Here is a 13362-nt window from a genome sequence, read left to right as displayed (position 1 = left end):
AGCATCTCAGGCACACTAGCACAGAGGCTCCTTGATTGGATGGAGGCGATGGGGAAGTTGCTGGGAAGATGGTGGCCGTCCCGTTAGACACCCGTTAGACACCCGTTAGACACCCGTTAGACACCCGCGTAGACCTGTTTTGTTCAATAAAATTTCATGTGTAAAAAGGAGACTCAGGCCAGAGGGATGCGGCTGTTGGTCTGGTGCAGAGCAAGGTGGTCTCAGAGGCCCTCTCCGAGCTGCCGGCTCCTGCCTTTCGCAGGCGGAGGCCTTCCTCAGGCTTTCTGCTTTCTCTCCACCAAGGGCATCTTTCCCTTGGTGACTGCCATCATGGCAGTCAGGTGAAGTCCCTGCAGACTGGAAGAAGGGGAACATCACACCCATTTTTAAAAAGGGTAGAAAGGAGGACCCTGGGGACTACTGACCTGTCAGCCTCACCTCTGTGCCTGGGAAGGTCATGGAACAGATCCTCCTAGATGCCATGCTTGGGCACAATAAGGACAGGGAGGTGATCCAGGACACCCAACATGGCTTTACTAGGGGCAGGTCCTGCTCGACTAACCTAGTGGCCTTCTATGATAAAGTGACTGGGTCAGTAGACAAGGGGTAACCTATGGATGTGATCTATCTGGATTTCTGTAAGGCCTTTGACACGGTCCCCCACAACATCCTGATTGCCAAATTGGAGGGGTACGGATTTGATGGGTGGACTGTTCAGTGGATAAGGAACTGGCTAGATGGTCACATCCAGAGGGTGGTACTCAATGGCTCAAAGTCCAGATGGAAACCAGTCACAAGTGGTGTTCCTCAAGGGTCCGTGCTGGGGCCAGTGCTGTTTAACATTTTTATCAATGATATAGACAGGGAGATTAAAGGCACCATCAGCAAGTTTGCGGACGATACCAAGCTGTGTGGTGTTGTCGATACACCAGAGGGACGGGATGTCATCCAAAGGGACCTGGACAGGCTGGAGAGGTGGGCCCAGGTGAACCTCATGAGGTTCAACAAGAGCAAATGCAAGGTTCTGCACCTGGGCCGGAACAATCCTCGCCACCAATACAAACTAGGGGGTGAGGTATTGGAAAGCAGCCCTGAGGAAAGGGACTTGGGGGTGCTGGTGGACGAGAAGCTGGACATGAGCAGGCAGTGTGCAGCTGCAGCCCAGAAGGCCAATCGCATCCTGGGCTGCATCAAAAGATGCGTTGCCAGCAGGTCCAGAGAGGTGATTCTGCCACTTTACTCTGCTCTGGTGAGACCTCACCTGGAGTACTGTGTGCAGGTCTGGAGCCCTCAATATAAGAAGGACATGGACCTGATGGAGAGGGTCCAGAGGAGGGCCACAAGGATGATCAGGGGGATGGAGCACCTCTGCTACGAGGACAGGCTGAGGGAGCTGGGGTTGTTCAGCCTGGGGAAGAGGAGGATCCAGGGAGACCTAATAGTGGCCTTCCAGTACCTGAAGGGGGCCTACAGCAAGGCTGGGGAGAACCTGTTTAGAAAGGCCTGCAGTGACAGGACGAGGGGAAATGGCTTCAAGCTGGAGGGGAACAGATTTAGACTGGAGGAGAGGGTTCTTTACTGTGAGGGTGGTGGAGCACTGGAACAGGTTGCCCAGGGAGGTGGTTGCCCCCTCCCTAGTAGCGGGCGAGAGCAGGCAGAAGCGTGGTCCCCAGGATCGAAGCCAGTGGAGCCCTGCAGGGCTGATGGGCCGTGCCACAGTGCTCTCCTCGTCATGGCTTCACCGGAGGCTGCTATTCACTATCCCCTCCGAGAGCTACTGCACTTCACCCTGGTCTGCCCAAGCTCCAGGGCAGCGCTACAGCTACAAAATGCCCAAAACTGTAATGCGGTGGTGGTAGGAGGCGGGGGGGGGGGGGGGAAGCCCAACCAACCCCGACGCCCACTAAGAATCATGAGAGCCTGCCGCCACCCCGACACCACGGCTACTACTGCACGCTTCCCTTCCTGGAACCGGGCAAAAGACAAAAAACAACCCCAAAACGTGAAAACACGCAGGCCCGAACGCCTCTTGTCAGGGAGGCGACGCTGCCCACAACGCCTGGGGTGACCCTCACACAGGCAATGGCCCACCGGGTCGCCGCGGCGCGGACAGAGGCTTCCACCCCTACCGGCCCGGTGCCCGCCACCGGCAAACGGCCGCCCGGGGCCTCCCGGCACCGCTCTTGTGGCCGAGCGCCCGCCCGGGGCCTGCGAAGGCAGAACCGCCCGTGAGCGCCGCGCGGGGCGAATAACGGGCCCCGCCGGGGGCAGCCGGAGCGGGCGGTGACGAGGCCCCGCCCTCCCCACGTGACTCGCCGGGGCCACGCCCGCCGCCCCCCGCCGCGGAGGGGGCCGGGCCGGGCAGGGCCGGGGCAGGGGCGAGGGCCGGGCGGCGGCGCTTTTTGACCCTCGTCCGTTTCCGTATCGCGGCTCTGCGCGGCGGAGGTCGTGCCGGCAGCCGGGCCCATGGAGCGGGGTGCGGCGGCGCCTGTGTGGCGGCTCCGCGCCGGCGGCGGCCACCGGGACCGCGACCGGGCTCACCCTCCGCCGCCGCGGGAGGAGGAGGGGGACGACGACGACGGTGGCGGAGACACGGGCGGGAAGAAGCGTGGCGGGTCGCGGCGGCGGCGGCGGCTGGTGGTGCCGCTGTCCGAGGGCCGGGGGGCGCCGGCGGTGCTGCTGTACCTGCTGGGGCTGCGGGCGCTGGTGCAGCTCTCGCACCGGCAGCTGCTCAGCCAGCCCTCCCCCGCCGGTCCCCGCGACTTCAGCGCCCCCCGCGCCAGGTGCGGCGGGATGGCGGCTCCCGGCGGGGCAGCCCCGAGACCTGCCCCGTGTCGGGGGCAGAGTCCGGCCGGCCTTACCCCGGGTGCCCTTGGCCGCCCCGCAGGCCGTGCGGGGTCCCTGTGGGGAGCCGTGTGGCCGCCGGCTGAGGGGCGGTCGGCCTTTGCGGGGCCCCGTGTCCTGCCCCGGCCTGGGGAGAGCTCGGAGCTCGGGCGGGCGCGTTGGGGAAGGGGGTGAAGCTGCTGCCGGGGCTCCTGCTCCCCTTTGGCCACCTCTTCAAGGTGCTGCTTCCAGCCTGACCCAGCGCTGCGCCCTCCGCGGGTTCATTCTCAGAGCGTTAAGTTTCTTGGCGGGTTTTTAAACGGGTGTGAATCTTGCAGAGAGCGTGCACGTCCAGGCTTTCAGGGAAGAGCGTGTGTGCTTATGCAGAACCTCGCTAAAGATAAAATCTTTAGTGTCTCCTTTCGCCCTTCCATTTCCTTTTGGATTGACATGTTCAAACCAGAAAAACAGTAGTTTGTTTTAATGTCGTGTAAGATAGGATGAGGGGCCCTGAGTAAAGATCAGTACTGTGTGCCCGTTACCATAATGATCTTTGGCATCTTGTCTGCAGTTATGGGCTAATGGGCTTTATTCTCTTCCACTTACTGTCAGTTTCGCAATAGAACAATGAACAAAAATGTTACAGTTCTAGATAAGTTACATGCTAAATGTTGAACATGTTGATGTTGAATGTGTAATTTATCTCTTACAGGGGCTATCTTGACAACATAACAGCAATTGGGCCCAGAACAGTTGGAAGTCCAGAAAATGAAGTTCTTGCAGTTAACTACCTCTTAGAACAAATTAGGGCAATAGAAAGAGAAAGCACAGATGCTCACAAGTTATCCGTAGACATACAGAGGCCCACAGGCTCCTTCAGCATTGACTTTTTAGGAGGCTTTACTAGTTACTATGCAAACATAACCAATGTTGTAGTGAAGCTGGAACCACGAAACGGAGCTGAGCATGCAGTGTTATCCAATTGTCACTTTGATTCCGTACCAAATACCCCGGGTAGGTCCACGTGTTCCTTCTGCGTTTCTGTATATTACGTGGGTGGCAGAGCTTGGCTCGCTGTCTTCTCACACCAAGTAGCCTTATAGCCACATGCTAGAATACTGCATGTGTCAGCTATTCTGCTTGATCTCAGTGAGATTCAGTATTTAGAGTGACCAGTTGGTCCTGTTGCAGTAAGGGTTTCACTCTGACTTTCTGGTAGGCAGCAAATTGCAGATACTGTATTTAGATTTCTGCAAAGTGCTTCTACAAAAAGCAGTGTTATATCTGCTTTTCTTGTAATTTGCTGTTTATGCATGTAGTTTGTGTGCTGCTTCCGCCTGCCGTTCAGGTCTTTCCATACTTCTGTGCTCTTTCTTTCTCAGGGTGCTTTGTGCTAGACACTGTTCCCACCCCTATTAACCAGCCTGTGTTTTGCCCTCCCTTTGCTGGTATCGTACTTTATCTCAAGTTCTTAGTGTGATATCCTTAAGCTATGCCAATTTCTTTTCCTTTCTGCATTCAAAGCTTCTGTCTCAACAGACTGTAGTGATCAAAGATTAAGGTGCTGTTGCCGTGTAGTGTATATATCTCTCTCACTACTTGCACTGCTGCATCCTCTCTTACTCTTGTCCCTCTGCATTCTTATAAATCTAATCATGTTGAATAATTATTGCAGCCAGGGTGTGAACAGCTTTGTAAATACATGGTTTTAACAGTGCTAGGAAGGTAGGGAACTGAAAACAGCACAAAAACATCTGTTGTAACACTCAGCCACAGGTGTGCGTCTGTTACTGCAGTTGAAAAATACCTACAGATTTCAGTCACCAACAGCTCAGCTTTTACTGAAATGTCTTCATTTACACGCCATACGATAGCTTATTTTTGGGAGCGAACCTTCTGTTCTTTAGCACATGCTTCATTATTGAGAAACCAGTAGAGTGTTAGCTAGAGAAACAAAGCACATGTGCTTTTTTCTGTCAACAAATAGTATACAGAACTTCTCTTTCTCCTGAATCATATTTAGGTAAGATGAGTTTCCAAATTAAGCTTAATAACTGCATGATTATTATACACGCTCTGTGATTTAGGAACTGCAGAGGTGCTAATTACTGTATTTATAGTCTAAATATGGCTGCCTAGACTTGGAAAGTATACTTCACAGGCGTAATACAATGATTGTTGAAAACTGTCTTTAAATTAATGTCTTGTGTAAATTGTGTGTCTACTTCTATGGATTGTAATGCAAGATTATGTCTGCATCAATTACTTTCTTTACAGTTACTTAGACAGTAAAATATTTCACCAACTTTGCACAGAGGTGCCAACAAATATTAGTGATTTGTATAGTGGTTTAGAGAAATCTGCGGAGGAGCTTGAAGTCAGCCTGAATGCTTGCCCTTAATCACAAAGCAGCCCAGCCCTTTACCACAACAGTGAGGAGCTGCTCTTTTATTTTCTTTGTGTGAAACTTGGGTACAAGCTAAGCAAGAACATTTTGTTTTCTGTTCTGCAGTTTACTTGCTTACAGTATTTTTCATTACCCAAAAGGTGTTATTTAACTGGAATCAACAGGACTCAGTGATCAATGAGTAATATATTGGAAAATTAGACAATAAAACATAATCTGCTGTTGATGCTTATGCATACAAGACAAGTAAATCAAAACTTAGTAAACCACTAGACCTTCAGTGTTAGAAAGCTTAAGTTCCTTGTGAAGGAAAAACATAAGCTGTAAACTCCTAAAATATGTCTCTTGTTCTAATAATACTAATTTTCAGTTTATATGACCTATATGATTCTTTTCTAATAAACTTGAAGGCAGAAATAGCCTTGAAATTATCATCACAGATGCAGCTGATAACATGATTTTCTTAGGTTACTCGTATTTGCCATAAAAACTTTTAAACTACCATCAGTTTTGTTTTATATGAAGTATTTGAGGATTATACTTTCTCTGTGAGCTTGTGTCATGATCTGTGGCTACATGGCTGCTTTAATCAGTTGTAAACCTGTATGTCTGTTGAAACCAGTAACTTTTTATTTTTTGTAGCTTCACAGCAAGATAGATAAAGTAGATAAAGTCTTTAATCTTGCTGAAAACTATAATCGTTGCAGACTTTTCAACACAGCATAAGTTGCATAAAAGAACTCAGTGGGGGGAAGAGTAGAAACCGATAAATTTGGGTAGCAATATAATCAGGGCTTTAAATCAAATAGTTTTGGGGCGCTTTTTGGAAAGCTTTTGGCAGAACAAGGCGTTAATTTCTGAGAAATAGGTTGGAGAAGAGTGTACTGGAAAGATTTTGGTTTTGTTATTTATTTAGTCTCATTGCAGGGGAGGTTGGACGAGATGACCTTTAAAGGTCCCTGCCAACTCAAACTATTCTATGCTGAGGCCTCACCATGCTCCTCTTCTTATCTCAGTGCATGTCAACATCATGTGTACAACCCAGCCCTAAAGGAATGAGGTTAAATTTCTCTGCTCCCAAATTTTACTGATAAGGCTGAGGAAGGGAGGTGCTAGAGGTTACACCAAAGTAAGGGAAATGGGGCCATGGGAGACCTAGGCTAAAAGTTGGATGCTTAATCAAGACAGAAAACTGGTGGGGTGCGGGAGGAGGTATGAGGAAGGGTGGTGGAAGGCATCTGATCATGGACATACTGTTTTATGATGTGTACTTTCATTTTAAGAATGTTATAAAGGTGTGAATTTCAGTGTTTCCTTTGCTTTATTTTGCAGTCTTGGCCTTATGTTACTTTGAGGATTTGTCCGCTTCCTTGAATGCATTGTAACAGTGTAGAATGCTTTAGGGTGGCTTATGTGGGAATGTTTATTTTTAAAAATTTACCTATGATGTAAGTGAAAATTAAGTCCTTGTTTATTTGCATTGTTCTTAGGAGAGTAGGTAGTGATCACTTTGCTCGCTTAGTAACCTGGTTAGTCTGCTGCTCTCAAATGCTGGTATTGGATCTGATATCTGGTGCTTCATTCACTCAGCTTTTGAACATTATTTTTCTTTCTGCTGTTGCTTTTAACTATTATAGGCACAGGGTACAAGCAGTAGCAGCAAATACGCTAGAGCCTGACATAGTTTTACTTTGGTTAGATTAAGTGACTGAGTTAGCATGAAGTTCTTTTTTTTCTCTGGTGTTTGTTGCAATTCTGTGTGTTTGTTGTAAACCGTGCTATTCTGCCAGGTGCCAGCGATGATGCTGTTAGCTGTGCAGTCATGCTTGAAATACTCAACACGCTTTCAAAATCATCAGAGCCCCTGCAGCATGCTGTCATATTTTTATTTAATGGCGCAGAAGAAAATATCTTGCAGGTGAGCATGTGCCAGAATTATAAAATGTATATCCAAGCTGTGTGTTAAGGCTCTGACAAAGGAAAGAGTAACTGCAGATACAGCCTGTATTTAATCTGTTGAAACATTAGTGAAATGCCAGCCTTAATGTTCTGAGGAGACTGTGTTTGGTTTCAAAGGGAAAAATATCCTTAGATTAAGAATACTGTCCATATTAATGTAATTAGAAGACTTGGATTTTCTGCATCTGTTTGTGTTGTAAGTGATTTGGCAGCCTTGTTCAATCTTGAGTTATGATCATACGTGATGGAAAATCTGAAAGATATTTGACCTATATTTTTTTTGTTTGTTTTCCCATCAAGGCTAGTCACGGCTTCATTACACAACATGAGTGGGCCAAGTCAATTAGAGCTTTTATTAACCTGGAGGCAGCAGGTGTAGGAGGAAAAGAACTTGTTTTTCAAACAGGTATGAGCTTGCATTGTGTCCACTTTCTACTCTAGGATAATTTGATAATAAACAATGTAGACTTGAAGGAGTATTGAAAGTGACTCGTAAGCAAAAGACAGGAGAACCTCTGTGCCTCTTTCCCAACCCTGTGCAGTGAATAAGTTGCCCTCCATCTTTAGATACATGTAGGCTAAAGCACTGCCACACAAGGTGGGAAGCATGTGTAGAACAGAATTACAGAAGTTGCATTTCCCTATTACATCAGGGTAATAAGGAGAAAAACAGGTTTGGGTATCTCGTATATCTTGTGTACTCATATTTTCATAAATTTTATTTAGTTTTCACAGCAGTTCTTTCAAAATCTTTGCAGGGAGATGTTGGCATTAGACTCTTTCTGCTGCTCAGGAAGCAGCAAAACTTCTGTGGAAACTCTGCTAAAGATTGTGACTTGGCAACAGCATTAAAACTTTAGTGACTTCCTATGCATTATTTCTATAATATATATTGTTTATAATATATACTTTATCTAAAGATACATACCCTAACTGAAGTTCAGAAAAGTACTTGTTGTGAACTTTCTACTCTTTATTAGGACCTGAGAATCCTTGGTTGGTGCAAGCTTATGTAGTTGCAGCCAAACATCCCTTTGCCTCTGTGGTGGCACAGGAGATATTTCAGAGTGGTATTATCCCAGCAGATACAGACTTCCGTATCTACAGGGACTTCGGCAATGTTCCAGGTATGTTACCAGAGGACACATCAATGCACATTATGGAATCATTTGTCTTGAGTTTATAACAAGGAGACTGTTCTTCAGTCCACTACCTGAAGGTCCTCAAATCTGGTTTGTCTTTCAGTTTGGGAGCAAGTTTTCCTGCTTTTTTTCAAAGGCAAGAGCCTTTAGATTTCATTTGTTGTGTAAGTTGTTAAGGATGTTTTTTTTGGAGTTTCTTCCAGGAAGAAACTACATGGAAGAAAAGTTTCCTGAAAATCAGGAAAATGCTCCAGAATTAAATATTCTGGTTTGAAACATTTTGGTAACAATGCTAATAACCTTGTTGCAGGTATTGAATCTCTGTACGTAATGGATAAACTAAAATAATCTTTTTTAAGGTAGTGACTTAGTGATTAATGCATTTTCATTACCTTTTTTTTTTTTTCAAAATCAAGGACAGGACATCAGTTTGCTTATCTGTTTACAGTTTGTTGTCCATTCTACAGAGAATGACTGGTGGCAAAAAAATGTGGAACACACAGTGCAAACACAATTCAAAGGAATCTAAACTTCTGTAAAATCTGTGCTGTTTGGCACAGGTTGTCATTGGAGTCGCTTTCAAGAAAAGTGATATTTCTGAACTGATTCTTGGAACAAAATGTGTTGGCATATTCTGAACTGTTCGAAAATACGCTTCTAGCCTGAAAGTAAAGTAGCTGATTTGGCACAATGTGTACATTATTTTTTTCAGAATTGTACCTGGATCATAAATGGTAAATAAATACTCACTGCCCTTTTTTTTTTTTTTTTTTTTCCCTAAACAAATAGAAATAGTAATCGAGTAAAAGAATTAGTTTGATCCTTTTTGTCCACTGGTAGAATTGAGGTCTGATTTGTGAAACTTCTGCAAAACTGTGAGGATTCAGATTGCATACAGCAGCTTTTTGCATATGCAGCTGAGGGTGTGGGTGTTTGGGATACACTGAATGTGTAATTAATTTTTGCGTAATATCTTTTTTTGTTTGTAAGGGTGTTTTTTCTTTATTTTTACAAATTATTTGAACTTTTAAAGCTCTTTTAAGAGTTTTCAGACTGGCTATTTGAAAAGCTGTTTACAAATTGGAAGTAAAAAGAACACACCTGGTATTTTGAGCAGCTGTTTCTGTAGTTCCACAGTACTGCTTTTTATTACTTGTCAGCATGGATCTCTATTGATGTTTTAATAGTAAATGTTTGGAAATCACGTTGTATATCTTTTCTGAAGTTGAGATGACTTAAGAATTTTCATGTTTCTCAAGTAGAGATCAGTTTCTCTACAGATGTCATGCAAATCAATACATTAGAAAAGACTGTTATTTAAAAATGTTTTTAAAGTGTCTTTTTTTTAAACACACATGGAATCTCAGTGTTTCTTCTACAAAGCAGACTATTTGGTTCATCTTAAAGGGTAATGAGTGGGCTACAAAGTAGAGCAAACTTTTCTGTGGAATGTATCCAAGGCTTTCCCATGTTTGTTTTGGGGTTTTAGGTTTACATAATTTCAAACATGTTTTTTCTCTCTTTGTAGGAATAGATTTGGCTTTTATTGAGAATGGCTACATTTATCATACAGAATACGACACATCAGACAGAATTTTAACAGATTCCATTCAGAGAGCAGGTTGGTGTTTCTCAATAATTTTGGTGATTTACTAACGAGTAGTGTTGTAGCTGCTTTTTCATTTTGCTATTAAGACCACCATAACAAGAAATTCATCAATTTAAGTATGAATTTAGAATATGCTAGATACGTTCTAAAGAACAAAGAATTGACAGAATGCATGTCTTTGAAATACAAAGGAAATATGTTTGGTCAACTTGGGAAGATAAACTTTATCAGTATCCAGTGATGTTGATTTGAAAGTATCTGTGGAATCCTATAAAGGTTATAATCTAGCCTTTTATACATGACTGTTCAGCATTCTGAGTTCCTTTTCTCTCAGTAAGTCCTCTTACTAATTAATGTGCATGATGAGAAGCTTATGGTTAGGTTGGAGGCACAAAGACTGATCCACCAACAGAACTTTTTCTTGTAGAAGGGACCTCACTTATGTGGTAGCACACAGACTGTGGATAAACAGGATTTATTTTCTACTAACAGTTTGTGCTCATAGCAGGCTGTTTGACAGACTGCAGTAAAGAAAATGACAGTAAGACCTTTAGTTTCCCAGGAAGAACTAACATAATCCTAAATGCCTCCAGGATTTTTACAATTTCCCTCTTTAAGCTTATACAGAAGCCAGCTTAGACAACCAGCATGAATAAGTTTTAAACACTTTTTTGCATCAGTGCATTTACAAGACAGAAAGTAACATGTCTAAATTCCTGTTGGAAAGATGATTTCACTGGTCATGGTGATTACGCAGAACATCTCTTGTTAAATGTATCACAGCCAAAAAAAAAAAAAAAACAAAACAAAACTCTTCAGCCAATAAGCACTCCTACAGGTCACGTAAAAGCAAAATAAAAGTTGAGAACAATTGTTCTCACTTGATTGCATGTGTTTTGGCTGCACTGTGGGAAAGAAAAAGGTGGTTGGTACCTGTAGGCTACAAAGGAATCCACCTTACAATCGTCTAGGGAAAGAAAGGCAGGTAATTCATGTTCATTGAAACATTGAGGGGGTTACTGCTGGAAAGGAGAAGAGGAGGAAGATTAGGAAATTATAAACTCTTCTATGGGTCAGCCTTGAAATCCAACGGTTTAATATCAGACCCGAAGAAGGGCTGATGGGCTGAAAGGTTGACTACTCCCTTCATTGCAACAGAGCTTAAATACATGAAGCTTCCCAAGTCTACTGATTTTAGTGACAGCTGCCTAGATTAACTCATGAAAGTACTATGCTGTGCATACTGTTAAATACCTATTTCAGAATAATCAGTTGTATATTCGTTTCTTCTTTAAGGATATCTCAATACAGCTTTATTTTTAAGAACACGTATTTAAAAGAATGCTGTGTACTAATTCATCAACCTTAATGTAGTTATGTTGTGTATCTGCTTTTTTAATAGGTGACAATATTCTAGCTGTACTAAAATACCTAGCAACATCAGATAAGTTGGCTAAATCTTCTGAGTATCGACACGGAAATGTTGTGTTCTTTGATGTACTTGGTTTATTTGTCCTGGCTTATCCTGCCCGTGTTGGCACCATCATGAACTACGTAACAGCAGCAATTGCTTTTCTTTACTTAGGCAAGAAAGTATTACAGCCCAAAACCAGAGGTAAGTCTAGTTCTTAAAAAAAAAAAAAATCACATTACTCTTTACAGAATACTAATTAGTAGATGAAGAAGCGTTCAGGTGATTAAGGCATCTTTTTAATGAACTTCAGAAATAAATTTTAGGTGTGCAGCAGGCCATAGGAATTGCTCTGTGTTTAAATCTCTCAACTGTGAATAATTATGATGAAGAAAGACTGTGATAGGCCTAGAAGTCTAGCATTTATGAATCACAATTATTTCTCTTATCCTCTCATGAAGATTAAAATCAAATCTTTTTAAAGACCTGAAAATGGAAAAAAAAGATTTGCTTAGTATCTCTATAAACTCTTGGTTCTGTTAGCATAGGTGGGGCTTCAGAATCATGTTCCTTTAACACCTGTCAATAGGCAGGAGCAAATAAGAAAACAACAAATGGGAGAAAAAGGTAACAAAGATTAATAAAGGGTGTAAAACAAATCTTCTAGTTAGACCTTTTCAGGTATTTGTAGGAAAATACCTGTTTAAAAAAAAAAAACAAAAAAAAAAACAAAAAAAAAAACCAAAAAACCAACCCAAAGCAAAACACAGACGCACACACACCCCCTTGCTAAATCCAGCAAACGTTTTTGAAGTAAGAAAATGTTATGAGAAAACCAACTCCAATTTGTGTTGAGGTTTTTTGAGGCTTTATAGATGGTAGAGTGACTCCACTGTTTCCCTAGGGAAATTTTTACTGTCGGGAACGCAGTAATCCACAAAATACACTAGTATTCAGGGAATAAATCTTGCAGTCTAGAAGACTTGCAAAGAAATGGGCTAAATTATTTAGAACACGCTGTTAGGAAATCTTCAGAGTGTACTCGTGCAGTGTTATTCTGGTCATTAAGTAGTTACGCTGTGGGGTGCTTCCAGTCTTGATGGCAGTCTGCAGTAGCGCGCGTGACTGTGGAATGAAACTTCTTTTTGTTTTTCTTTTCGTCACAGCTGTTCAAAACCTGAAGAGATTATTTACTGCGTTTGGCCTAACGCTGTTGGGCTGGGTCTGCACGCTGGTGGCAGTCCTTATAGTGGCAGTGTTTGTCTCCGCCATCGGACGGTCTCTGTCTTGGTACAGCCATTTCTACGTGTCCGTGTTTCTGTACGGCACTGCGGCTGCAGCTCAGCTCATTCTTGTGCACACACTAGCCAAGAAGTTTTTCTACAAGGTAAGCTTGACATCCTCGCCAATGTTGAAGGGTAATGCGGTGCTCAATCTGTGGCAGACTTAATTTTTGAGTTGATTGAAAAGGTGCAAAGAATTTTCTGTATTGGACAGAAGTAGTTAAAAATATGAGCCAGCAGTGTGCCCAGGTGGCCAAGAAAGCCAATGGCATTCTGGCTTGTATCAAAAATAGTGTGACCAGCAGAAGTAGGGAGGTGATTGTGCCCCTGTACTCAGCACTGGTGAGGCCACACCTCGAGTATTGTGTCCAGTTTTGGGCACCTCAATACAAGAGAGATATCGAGGTGCTGGAGCGAGTGCAGAGGAGGGCAACGAAACTAGTGAGGGGGCTGGAAAACAAATCGTATGAGGAGCGGCTGAGGGAGTTGGGACTGTTTAGTATGAGGAAGAGGAGGCTGAGGGGAGACCTCATCACTCTCTACAACTACTTGAAAGGACACTGTAGAGAGGTTGGTGCTGGTCTCTTCTCGCAGGTAATTAGTGACAGAACGAGAGGGAATGGCTTCAAGCTCCAACAGGGTAGGTTTAGATTGAACATTAGGAAGGAATTTTTCACTGAAAGAGTGATAGGGCATTGGAACAGGCTGCCCAGGGAGGGGGTGGAGTC

At 44.0% G+C, this 13362-nt stretch overlaps 2 protein-coding genes across 2 annotated transcripts in view; one reads left to right on the top strand and one right to left on the bottom strand.

The window, feature by feature from the left end:
* Window positions 1-2468, bottom strand: part of LOC106894886 (monocarboxylate transporter 13-like) — a 26728-nt gene extending 24260 nt beyond the window's left edge. The window contains exons 1-2 of the mRNA XM_014953877.1: window positions 2076-2468; window positions 1893-1965 (exon numbers count right to left, since the gene is read on the bottom strand). Coding sequence (XP_014809363.1) covers window positions 1893-1965; window positions 2076-2468 — 466 coding nt within the window. The remainder of the gene's footprint in view (window positions 1-1892; window positions 1966-2075) is intronic.
* The window catches only part of ERMP1 (endoplasmic reticulum metallopeptidase 1), a 22071-nt gene continuing 11143 nt past the window's right edge, over window positions 2435-13362 (top strand). Inside the window, exons 1-8 of the mRNA XM_014953936.1 lie at window positions 2435-2783; window positions 3536-3837; window positions 7021-7148; window positions 7490-7595; window positions 8170-8316; window positions 9860-9952; window positions 11343-11555; window positions 12518-12738. Coding sequence (XP_014809422.1) covers window positions 2467-2783; window positions 3536-3837; window positions 7021-7148; window positions 7490-7595; window positions 8170-8316; window positions 9860-9952; window positions 11343-11555; window positions 12518-12738 — 1527 coding nt within the window. The 5' untranslated portion in view covers window positions 2435-2466. The remainder of the gene's footprint in view (window positions 2784-3535; window positions 3838-7020; window positions 7149-7489; window positions 7596-8169; window positions 8317-9859; window positions 9953-11342; window positions 11556-12517; window positions 12739-13362) is intronic.

This window comes from Calidris pugnax, unplaced genomic scaffold (genome assembly GCF_001431845.1).
Source record: "Calidris pugnax isolate Ruff unplaced genomic scaffold, ASM143184v1 scaffold178, whole genome shotgun sequence".
In the NCBI taxonomy this organism is placed as follows: domain Eukaryota; kingdom Metazoa; phylum Chordata; class Aves; order Charadriiformes; family Scolopacidae; genus Calidris; species Calidris pugnax.
This window is presented reverse-complemented; position numbering and strand designations above follow the sequence as displayed.